Source organism: Macaca thibetana, chromosome 16 (assembly GCF_024542745.1).
Source record: "Macaca thibetana thibetana isolate TM-01 chromosome 16, ASM2454274v1, whole genome shotgun sequence".
In the NCBI taxonomy this organism is placed as follows: Eukaryota; Metazoa; Chordata; class Mammalia; order Primates; family Cercopithecidae; genus Macaca; species Macaca thibetana.
The window spans coordinates 5,169,026-5,181,301 of NC_065593.1; the positions used below are offsets into that span (position 1 = coordinate 5,169,026).

At 47.1% G+C, this 12,276-nt stretch overlaps 1 protein-coding gene across 1 annotated transcript; it reads left to right on the forward strand.

The window, feature by feature from the left end:
* Positions 1-9,351: 9,351 nt before the first annotated feature.
* UBB (ubiquitin B) lies at positions 9,352-11,017 on the forward strand. The gene is made up of 2 exons (XM_050763479.1): positions 9,352-9,467; positions 10,180-11,017. Exon 2 carries the CDS (start codon positions 10,186-10,188, stop codon positions 10,873-10,875), a length of 690 nt encoding a protein of 229 aa, XP_050619436.1. The 5' UTR covers positions 9,352-9,467; positions 10,180-10,185; the 3' UTR covers positions 10,876-11,017.
* The last annotated feature ends 1,259 nt before the right edge of the window (positions 11,018-12,276 follow it).

Genomic DNA, 12,276 nt, shown 5'->3' on the forward strand with positions numbered 1-12,276 from the left:
AAGAATCAGCCAGGTATGGTGGTACATGCCTGTAATCCCAGCTACTCGGGAGGCTGAGACAGGAGAATTGCTTGAACCCCTGAGGCGGAGGCTGCAGTGAGCCAAGATTGTGCCACTGCACTCCAGCCTGGGCAAGTCAGAGTGAGACTGCATCTCAAAAATCAATCAATTAATCAATAAACCTCAACACGAATCAACTCAATGAATTCTCCAACAACTCCTTAAGGTGGATACTGTTAGTCCTCACAATGACCCCCTTACGGGCACCAAGACCATCTTTCTCTTGGGTGGAGTCCATATCCTGTCTCAGTCAGCAATCTAAATGCCTCCCACACCCAGAACTTGCTCAACAAACGTCTGCTGACTGGATGAATGACCTAGTATCTTTCTCTTGGCTCAGGATTCAAACTTCAAGAGCATAACAATGCCCAGGAATAGCTGGCTGGAGGAATTTACGATAATGGTTGTAAATGCATTGTAGTATATACACATCAATGAGAACATAATATAAAGGCTGATTTAATATGTATAATCACTGTATTTCAAATTTATGTATCAGAGATTGTTTTATATATATATATACACACACACATATATATACACACACACACACACACACATATATATATGTATTAGGTCCCCTAAGTGTAATCTATGTTTAAATGCAACACAGCTGGCCATAAATCTAATGGGTCTCGCTCTGTCACCCAGGTCAGAGTGCAATGGCATAATCTTAGCTTACTGAAACCTCCTCCCGGGTTCAAGAGATTCTCCTGCCTCAGCCTCACAAGTAGCTGGGATTACAGGCACCCGCCACCACACCTGGCTAATTTTTTGTATTTTTACTAAAGACTAGGTTTCCCCATGTTGGCCAGGGTGGTCTCAACTCCTGGCATCAAGTGATCCGCCCGCCTTGGCCTCCCAAAGTGCTGGGATTACAAGTATGAACCACCGCGCCCAATCTAATCTATGTTTAAATGTCCTATCTCAGCTGACTGCAACCTCCACCTCCTGGGCTCAAGCAATCCTCCCACCTCATCATCCCAGATAGCTAGGACTACAGGTGCATGCCACTACACCCAGTTGTTTTGTATTTTTGTAGAGATGGGGTTTTGCCATGTTGCTCAAACTCCTGAGTTTAGCTCAAGGAATTCACCCGTCTCAGCCTCCAAAAATGCTGGGATTACAAGAGTGAGCCACCGTGCCCATCCATAACAGAACTTTCTGACAGCTTGGGAAATTGCTACAGCAAGCCTCAGTTTCTTAGTTTCTTGACTAGGCTTGAGAATTCCCTAGAAAAGCATAGGAAAAAAAAAATCAGTCTCCCAAAGGGCAGCTCTGAAAAGGCAATGGAAACTAGGCAAAAAGACAAAGATTTAAGACTCACCTTAATTTGACAAGGTAGGATAACATCTAGTCCACATTTTTTTCTTTACAGATAGGGAAACCAAAGGTTAAAAATGAGTAAATCAGGCTGGGCACGGTGGCTCACACCTATAATCCCAGTACTTTGGGATGCCAAGGCGGGCAAATCACAAGGTCAAGAGTTTGAGACTAGCCTGACCAATATGGTGAAACCCCGTCTCTACTAAAAATACAAAAAAAAATTAGCTGGGCTTAGTGGCGGGCACCTGTAGTCGAGCTACTCGGGAGGCTGAGGCAGGAGAATCGCTTGAATCCAGTAGGCAGAAGTTACAGTGAGCTGAGATCGCACCACTGCAGTCCCACCTGGGCGACAGAGCGAGACTCCATCTCAAAAAAAAAAAAATGCCAGGTGCGGTGGCTTACGCCTGTAATCCCAGCAATTTGGAAGGTCAAAGTGGGTGGATCACCTGAGGTCAGGAGTTCAAGACCAGCCTAACAAACATGGTGAAACCCCCTCTTTACTAAATACAAAAAATTAGCGGGGTGTGGTGGTGCATGCTGTAATCCCAGCTACTTGGGAGGCTGAGACAGGAGAATCACTTGAACTTGGGAGGCGGAGGATGCAGTGAGTCAAGATTGCGCCATTGTACTACAGCCTGGGCAACAAGAGAAACTGTACCTCTAAAAAAAAAAAAAAAAAAAAAAAAAAAAAAAAGAAAGGAAGAAAAAAATGGTGCAACTGCTATGGAAAACAGTATGGTGACGCCGCAAAAATTAAAAATTGATCTTTTCTGCATTTTGGAAAAGAAAAAAATAAAATTTTAAATTAAAAACTTTTTTTTTTTTTTTTTGAGATAGAATCTCGCTCTGTCACCCAGGCTGGAGTGCAGTGGTGCAATCTCAGCTCACTGCAAGCTCTGCCTCCTGGGCTCACGCCATTCTCCTGCCTCAGCCTCCCGAGTAACTGGGACTACAGGTGCCCGCCACCATGCCAGGGCTAATTTTTTTGTATTTTTAACAGAGACAGGGTTTCACCATGTTAGCCATGATGGTCTCAATCTTCTGACCTTGTGATCTGCCCGCCTTGGCCTTCCAAAGTGCTGGGATTACAGGCATGAGCCACCATGCCCAGCCAAAAACATTTTTTTTTACAGAGACAAGATCTCACTATATTGCTCAGGCTGGTCTCAAACTCCTAAGTTCAACTGATCCTCCTGACTTGGCCTCCCAAAGTGCTGGGATTACAGATGAGAGCCACCATTTTGGGCCAGGCACTGTGGCTTGCGCCTGTAATCTCAGCACTTTGGCAGGCTGAGGTGGGAGGACTGCTTGGGGCTAGAAGTTTGAGACCAGCCTGGGCAACATAGTGAGATTCCTGTTGCTACAAAAAATTTAAAAATTAGTCAGGCATGGTGGTACATGCCTATAGCCCCGGCTACTCTGGGAGCTGACATGGAAGGATCCCTTGAGTCTGGGACATCAAGGCTACAGTGGGCTGTCATTGTACCACTGCACTTTAGCCTGGGCAACAAAGCAAGACCCTGTCACCAAAAAAAAAAAATTTTTTTTTACATTGAATTACCATATGGTCCAGCAATTCCACTTCTGGGTATATACCCCAAAAGATCTGAAAGGACTTGAACAGATATTTGTACACCCATGTTCATTGCAGTATTATTCACAATAGCTAAAATGTAGAAACAACCCAAGTGTCCATCAACAGATGAATGGATAAAGAAAATGAGGTACAAGGCCGGGCGCGGTGGCTCAAGCCTGTAATCCCAGCACTTTGGGAGGCCGAGACGGGCGGATCACGAGGTCAGGATTTCGAGACCATCCTGGCTAACACGGTGAAACCCCGTCTCTACTAAAAAATACAAAAAACTAGCCGGGCGAAGTGGCGGGCGCCTGTAGTCCCAGCTACTTGGGAGGCTGAGGCAGGAGAATGGCGTGTACCCGGGAGGCGGAGCTTGCAGTGAGCTGAGATCCGGCCACTGCACTCCAGCCTGGGCGACAGAGCATGACTCCGTCTCAAAAAAAAAAAAAAAAAAAAAATGAGGTACATACAAGGGAATATTAGTCTTAAAAGAGGAGGCCGGGTGCGGTGGCTCACACCTGTAATCCTAGCACTTTGGGAGGCCAAGATGGGCAAATTACTTGAAGTCAGGAGTTCAAGACCAGCCTGGCCAACATGGTGAAACCCCGTCTCTACTAAAATACAAAAAAAATTAGCCGGGCATGATGGCGGGTGCCTGTAATCCCAGCTACTTAGGAGGCTGAGACAGGAGAATTGCTTGAACCCGGGAGACAGTAGTTGCAGTGAGCTGAGATCTTGCCACTGTACTCCAGCCTGGGCAACTGAGCAAGACTCCATCTCAAAAAAAGAGGGAAATTCTGTCACATGCTGAAACATGGATGAACCTTGAGGACATTATGCTAAATGAAATAAGCCAGTCCAGGCATGGTGGCTCATACCTGCAATCCCAGCACTTTGGGAGGCCTGGGCAACATGGTGAAACCCCATCTCTACAAAAAATACCAAAATATTAGCCTGGTGTGGTGATGTGTGCCTACAGCCCCAGCTACTCGGGGGCTGAGGCAGGAGGATCACTTGAGCCTGGGAGGTCGAGGCTGTAGTGAGTCACGTTTGCACTACCGCACTCCAGCCTAGGTAACAAAGCAAGGCCCTATCTCAAAAATAAATAAATAAATAAGCCAGTAACAAAAAAACACATATTGTACAATTCCACTTATATGAGGCATTAAAGTGGTCAAACTCATAGAGACAGAAAGTAGAATGGTGGATGCCAGGGTTGGGAGGAGGGGGAAAAGGGAGTTATTATTCGATGTAGACAGAGCTTCAGTTTTACAAGATGAAAAAGTGCCACAGAACATCTGTTGCACATGGCCAGGCGCAGTGGCTCACGCCTGTAATCCCAGCACTTTGGGAGGCCAAGGCAGGTGGATCACTTGAGGTCAGGAGTTTGAGACCAGCCTGACCAACATGGTGAAACCCTGTCTTTATTAAAAATACAAAAATTAGCTGGGCGTGGTGGTGGGCACCTGTAATCCCAGCTATTTGGGAGGCTGAGGCAGGCGAACTGCTTAAACCCGGGAGATGGAGGTTGCAGTGAGCCGAGATCGCGCCACTACACTCCAGCCTGGGCAACAAGAGCAAAACTCCGTCTCAAAACAAACAAAAAAACAAACAAAACTGTTGCACAATAATATGAATATAGTTAACACTAGCAAATTGTACAATCAAAATTGGGGGTAAATGTCAGGTTATGTGTTTTTTTTTTTTGTTTTGTTTTTTTCTGAGACGGAAATCTTGCTTTGTTGTCCAGGCTAGAGTGCAGTGGCGCAATCTCGGCTCACTGCCAGCTCCGCCTCCCAGGTTCACGCCGTTCTCCTGCCTCAGCCTCTCGAGGACTACAGGTGCCCACCACCATGCCCAGCTAATTTTTTGTATTTTTAGTAGAGACAGGGTTTCACCGTGTTAGCCAGGATGGTCTCAATCTCCTGACCTCGTGATTCACCTGCCTCGGCCTCCCAAAGTGCTGGGATTACAGGTGTGAGCCACCGCGCCGGGCCAGGTTATGTATTTTTTTTAAATCACAATTTAAAATTTAAAAATAAAGGTTTTTTTTTTTTTTTTGAGACGGAGTTTCGCTCTTATTGCCCAGGCTAGAGTGCAATGCCAACATCTTGGCTCACTGCAACCTCCGCCTCCCAGGTTCAATTGATTCTCCTGTCTCAGCTTCCCAAGTAGCTGGGATTACAGGCATGCGCCACCATGCCTGGCTAATTTTGTATTTTAGTATAGATGGGGTTTCACCATGTTGGCCAGGCTGGTTTCAAACCCCTGACCTCAGGTGATCCACCGCCTGTCCTCAGGTGATCTGGCCTCCCAAAGTGCTGAGATTACAGGTGTAAGCCACCATGCCTGGCCAAAAAAAAAAGGTTTTTAAATGCTTAAGCAAATTGGGAATTATATGGTATTTGGTTTGTTACCTCCAGCTTTCATGAATTTATGTAATATTTCATAACAATATTGTAGCCAGGCAGAGCGGCTTGTATGTGTAATCCCACCTACTTGGAAGGCTGACACAGGAGGAGTGCTTGAGCCCAGGAGTTGGAGGCTGAAGTAAGCTATGATTGCACCACTGCACTCCAGTCTGGGCAACAGATACTCTAAAATAGATAATAAATATGTTAAAAAAAAATTTAAAGTAGCTATTTTTTGTTTGTTTGTATTTGAGATGGAGTCTCACTCTGTCACCTAGGCTGGAGTGCAGTGGCGTGATCTCAGCTCACTGCAACCTCCACCTCCTGGGTTCAAGGGATTCTCATGCCTCAGCCTCCCAAGTAGTTGGGATCACAGGAATGCGTCACCACGCCCAGATAATTTTTGTATTTTTAGTAGAGATGGGTTTTGCCATGGTGGCCAGGCTGGTCTTGAACTGCTGGGACTCAAGTGATCCACCTGCCTCAGCCTCCCAAACTGCTGCAATCTGCCTAAAGTAGCTATTTTTTAATGGATAGATTTCTGTACTTTTCAGGCCTAACATGAAAACAGTACAGAATTTTGCTCTGTGTTCCTTTGGGCATTCAATATCAAAGTTTCTCACTTGCTTGTAAAAAAATCAGGAGTCCATTACATAATTGTATTGAAATAGCCAAATGTGAAATATAAAGGAATTGACAAACCAGAGATTAATGCCACATTTTAAACATCACCAAATAATGTCAAGAAAACAACTATGAACTTTTAATTGGAACCACAGTTTTCTCACAGATTTTCATTAAAAGGCATCTAGCCAAGTAAAATCACTTAGATCTCAGAATCAATCCCCCTTTGTTTCTTTTGAAGGAACTGCCAGGGCAAATACCATTTGCCTATGGAGATGAAATACAGTACTCTACTGTCTTTTTGCTTTGTGTTTCAAGGCTGTCACAAAATTTCTTTTTTCCAGTTGAACAAAAGAGAAAATTGCATTTTCGTCACTGAACAAACACTTATTGAGCACAGTGCCTACTGTGCCAGATTACCAAATTCTTGATCTTAAGTTACCAAATTACCTACTTTGGGAAAACACTGAACCAGGAGCCTGTATGACTGACTATAAGTTCCGGCAACTGCTAGAACTTCCCAGTGAAGTCATTATACCAGTCATGAGAGCTGCCTTCTAGCTCATTCTTCGATCAACATGTATGATTCAGGAGGAGCTGCTTGTTGGTGAAACAAATTTCAGAATCACTGTTAGGCTAACAAAAAGGAAAATCCATACTTTGTATATTCAAATAAACGTTTTATAAACCACCTCCCAAGTCGTTCAAAATCACTTCCAAAATTATCTTAAACTGTTTATTTCTATCTCCTGCTTATTCACGTCAGGAGACAGTAGATCCTGGTTTTACTTAATTTAACTGAAAGCTGTCTAGGTGTTAACTCATATACCAGCTCATTTGTCGACAGCTTCCCAACGTTATGATCAGGTATGTTGAATTTAGTAATTAGCGACCTTTCTAAGTGATGTTTACTTAATTGTATTAACATGCACATTTCTAGACTACTTCTTACATTATGAAGGTTGGTATCACGTGAAAAACAGGCAATTTCATGTTTACTTCCACCCCACCCCCGTGACTCTGCCAGGCACCAGGATCCAAACACATCTGCCTTACTCACCCTCCTTGGGTTATCTCCTTGCAGGACGAGTGGCCACACCCAGGGTGTAGGGAAACCCGTCACTTGGTCCTAGCTGGTTAACCCCACCCTTGCACAACAAGCACGTCAATGGGAGCAGTATCAGCTACTTTCTTATAGGTGAATTACCGTTTCTTGAAATGGGGTTTCGGCTCCCTAATCTGCACTTTTTTTTCTTACCAGTTTGGAGAAACAACAGGGAAGGACTGGATTTGAGGTATTGCCGGAGCCAGAGAGAAGCCCAGCCACTGTCACCCTGGACTCTAGCCTCGCCTCTCTGGGCCTGGTGGTGAGGGGCTTCAGCAACAGGTGCCCGGGCCCTGCCGAGGGTCCCACTCTGAACTCCAGATTTACAGACTGTCCTAGGGCCGTGATGAGGATTAAGACAACACAATTAAGAGCACTCTGACTACAGAAGCATGATTTAAAGCTCCACAACCCTGCAATAACCATGAACAAAAATAAAAAATGGCTAGTCCGCCAGGCACGGTGGTTCATGCCTGTAATCCTAGCACTTTGGGAGCCCGAGGGAGGCAGATCTCTTGAGCCCAAGAGTTCAATAACAGCATGGGTAACATAGCAAGACTCTGATCTACCAAAAAAAAAAAAATCAAAAAAATTAGACCGGGCACGGTGGCTCACACCTGTAATCCCAGCACTTTGGGAGGCCGAGGCAGACAGATCACCTGAGGTCAGGAGTTCAAGACCAGCCTGACCAACATGGTGAAACCCCACCTGTACTGAAAAATACAAAAATTAGCCGGGCATGGTGGCAAGCACTTGTAATCCCAGCTACTCAGGAAGCTGAGGCAGGAGAATCGCTTGAATCAGGGAGGCGGAGGTTGCAGTGAGCCACATCATGCCACTGGCCTTCAGGTTGGATGACAGAGCGAGTCTCTGTCTCAAAAAATAAATACAAAATTTAAAAGCCAGGCGTGTTCCACACCTGTGGTCCCAGCTGCTTGGAAGGCTGAGGTGGGAGGATAACTTGAACCCTGGAGGTCGAGGCTGCAGTGAGCAATGATCACGCCACTGCACTCCAGCATGCGGGACAGAGCCAGACTTTGTCTCAAAAAAGCAAAAACAACTGGCCAGTGTATGAGGGGCTCGCGTTGTTTGTTTGTTGAGACGGAGTCTCGCTCTGTCGCCAGGCTGGAGTCCAGTGGCGCGATCTCGGCTTACTGCAATCTCTGCCTCCTGGGTTCAAGCAATTATCTGCCTCAGCGTCCCAAGTAGCTGGGATTACAGGCGCCTGCCACCACGCCAGGCTAATTTTTAAAACATTTTTAGTAGAGATAGGGTTTCACCATCTTGGCCAGGCTGGTCTTGAACTCCTGACCTCGTGATCCACCCGCCTCGGCCTCCCAAAGTGCTGGGATTACAGGCGTGAGCCCCCGCGCCCGACCAGGGGCGCGTGTTTTTTAAAACATGGGACAGGGAACTGTGCTTCACAATCACCACCAGGTGTCGCGACATCAAGTGCCATGCCGTCCCGCTTCTGAGGCGCGGCGGCCCACTCTGGGAGGCCGAGGCGGGTGGATTACCTGAGGTACGGAGTTCGAGACCAGCCTGTCCAACATGGTGAAACCCTGTCTCTACTAAACATACAAAAAATTAGCCAGAGGTGGTGGCGCATGCCTGTAATCTCAGCTACTCGGGAGGCTGAGGCAGGAGAATCACTTGAACCCGGGAGGCGGAGGTTGCGGTGAGCCGAGATCGCGCCATTGCACTCCAGCCTGGGAAACAAGAGCGAAACTCCCTCTCAGTAAAAAAAAAAAGAAAAAAAAAGGAAAAAAAACAAACACCCTCCTCCTTCTCCCGCCGGAAATACCCTCTTTCAGGAAGGCGCGCCCGTGCGGCGCACGCGCACTCAGTTACTTAGCAACGTCGGCGCTAAACCACCCCAGGCGGAGCCCAGCAACAATAGAGTCACTGCGTCCCCCACCAATCAGCGCCGATCTCGCCTTCGCATGCCTAACCAATCAGTGCCGGCGCTGCGAGGAAGTTTCCAGAGCTTTCGAGGAAGGTTTCTTTAACTCGAATTCATCCGCCCTATAATTTTCTTATATTTTCCTAAAGAAGGAAGAGAAGCGCATAGAGAAGAAGGGACATAATTTGTTGGGATCCTTCCTTACGGCTATGAGGAATTTGTGGCTCAGTTGAAAAGCCTAAACTACGTCTCGGGAGTTTGGGCGCGGAGAACTACTTTCAGTGGCGCACGGAGACGGCGTCTACGTAAGAAGTGATAAGTAACGCAACACACGTTGTATAAATTTGCGCTCCGCCAAACGGGAGCATTCAGGGGTGGCTGGCTTTGTTGGTTGTGCTTGGTTTGGTGTCCCTGCGGCTGACCGTGATTGGTGATTCGCAGCATCCTCGTAACCGCTAACAGGTACTGTCCCGCTGCCATTACGACCTCCGGGGGCGTGAGAGGGGGGAATGGGTGAAGTCAAGCTGGAGGCTTTTTGGGGTTGGGTGGGCCGCTGAGGGGAGGGCGTGGGGGAGGGGAGGGCGAGGTGACGCGGCGCCGGGCCTTTCTGGGAGAGTGGGCCTTGTTGACCTGAGGGGGGCGAGGGCGGTTGCCGCGCGCGCGCGCGCGCCGAGGGAAACTAAAGGACGCTTAACCGACGGCGATTTCCTCGCGTTTACTTCGGGGGAAGGCGGAAAAGAGGTAGTTTGTGTGGCTTTTGGAAACCTTTACTTAAGAAAGGTGCCCCTTGTGTTTCAGTGGGATTTTTACTTCGCGAGTCTTGTGGGTTCGGTTTTGTTTTCAGTTTACCTAACACTGTGCTTAGGTTTGAGGCGGATTGGAGTTGGGTCGGGGGAGTTTGAATATCCGGAACTGTTAGTGGAGAAAGCTGTGGACGCTTGTTAGAGAGTGCTTTGGATTCTCCGCCGTTGACGTTGAAACCTTGAGTGACGAATTTCATATTAAGTGACTTAGTCTCGTATAAATGAGGGGAGATTGGCGGAATGTTAACGTGTTTAAGGCATTTTGAAGGAATAGTTGCTAACTTTGAAGCTTATTAGATGAAGCAAGAATTCTTGAAGCAAGAAATACAATAATCTTGAGATGACATGCTTATGTTTTACTTTTAAACTAGGTCAAAATGCAGATCTTCGTGAAGACCCTGACCGGCAAGACCATCACCCTTGAGGTGGAGCCCAGTGACACCATCGAAAATGTGAAGGCCAAAATCCAGGATAAGGAAGGCATTCCCCCCGACCAGCAGAGGCTCATCTTTGCAGGCAAGCAGCTGGAAGATGGCCGCACTCTTTCTGACTACAACATCCAGAAAGAGTCGACCCTGCACCTGGTCCTGCGCCTGAGAGGTGGTATGCAGATCTTCGTGAAGACCCTGACCGGCAAGACCATCACCCTGGAAGTGGAGCCCAGTGACACCATCGAAAATGTGAAGGCCAAGATCCAGGATAAAGAAGGCATCCCCCCCGACCAGCAGAGGCTCATCTTTGCAGGCAAGCAGCTGGAAGATGGCCGCACTCTTTCTGACTACAACATCCAGAAGGAGTCGACCCTGCACCTGGTCCTGCGCCTGAGAGGTGGTATGCAGATCTTCGTGAAAACCCTGACCGGCAAGACCATCACCCTGGAGGTGGAGCCCAGTGACACCATCGAAAATGTGAAGGCCAAGATCCAAGATAAAGAAGGCATCCCCCCCGACCAGCAGAGGCTCATCTTTGCAGGCAAGCAGCTGGAAGATGGCCGCACTCTTTCTGACTACAACATCCAGAAGGAGTCAACCCTGCACCTGGTCCTGCGCCTGAGGGGTGGCTGTTAATTCTTAAGTCTTGCATTTGCAGTGCCCAGTGATGGCATTACTCTGCACTATAGCCATTTGCCCCAACTTAAGTTTAGAAATTACAAGTTTCAGTAATAGCTGAACCTGTTCAAAATGTTAATAAAGGTTTCGTTGCATGGTAGCATACTTGGTGTTTTGTCATGAAATTCTGTAGTGATGTGTGGGTACACTTAAAACTAGTGAAAATGTCGAGGGGGAGGGATTTAATTTTGAGATTGGTATTGTGCCCAAAGTGAAGTCACTTGACTCTAGAATAGAGTTGGGTGAGCTGAGGGGTAAGAGCTTTCTTTGCTGTAAGTCATTACAAGTTAGGATCCTGGATTAATGGCGAACTTTCTGAAGCTCGAATTTAAAGTCTGTTGGGAGGCCGAGGCGGGCGCGTCACGAAATCGAGACTATCCTGGCTAAGATGGTGAAACCCTGTCTACTTAAAAAAATTAGCTGGGCGTGGTGTCGCGTTCCTGTAGTTCCAGCTACTTGGGAGGCTGAGGCAGGAGAATCACTTGAACCTGGGAGGCAGAGGTTGTAGTGAGCCGAGCTCATGCCACTGCACCCCAGCCTGGTGACAGAGCAACACGCCATCTCAAAAAGTTGGATAGGCAGGCTTTTTTTAAAAGACGGTCTTGCTCTGTAGTCCAGACTGGTGTACGGTGGTACATTGATAGCTCACTATCATTCCTGGGCTCAAGTGCTTGCAGGCATTTTCTTTACATTGAAGGAAAGCAAATGTGCTTGCCTAGACCTAATCAAAGATGGCCGGAGAAATAAAGTTTTGACGCTGCTTGAATAGTGGTAACTGCTTTCAATTCTGCAATTACTGAGTGACTATCGGTTGTGTGTTTATTGCTCTGTAGTGTATTACAGCAAGGTGTTTAACCTGGGTAGTAATACGGGACCATTAATGTCTCTGCTGTGTATGTTTTAACTGATGAGCCAAGAAAGCAGCTAATCAGAGTATGGAAGAAGACTGGCTGTGGAGAAAGATGGCTTGCAGGTACTTAATGTTTAAAACGGTATCCTGATCTAAGACAATCTTCCTGATTTGATGAATTAGGTGACAAATTAGAGTGGTTCCTCACACTTTTTTTTTAAACTCACAATCTTACTCTTGCCGCAGACTGGAGTGCAATGGTGCGATCTCGGCTCACTGCAACCTCCACCTCCCAGGTTCAAGCAGTTCGCGTGCCTCAGCCCCCCACATAGCTGGGGACTACAGGGGCACACCAGCTAATTTGTGTATTTTCAGTAGAGATGGGGTTTTACCATGTTGACCAGGTTGGTCTCAGACTTCTGGCTTCAAGTGATCCGCCCACCTTGGCCTCCCAAAGTGCCTGGATTATAGGCATGAGCCACCACACCTGGCCACGCTGTTGGTTCTTA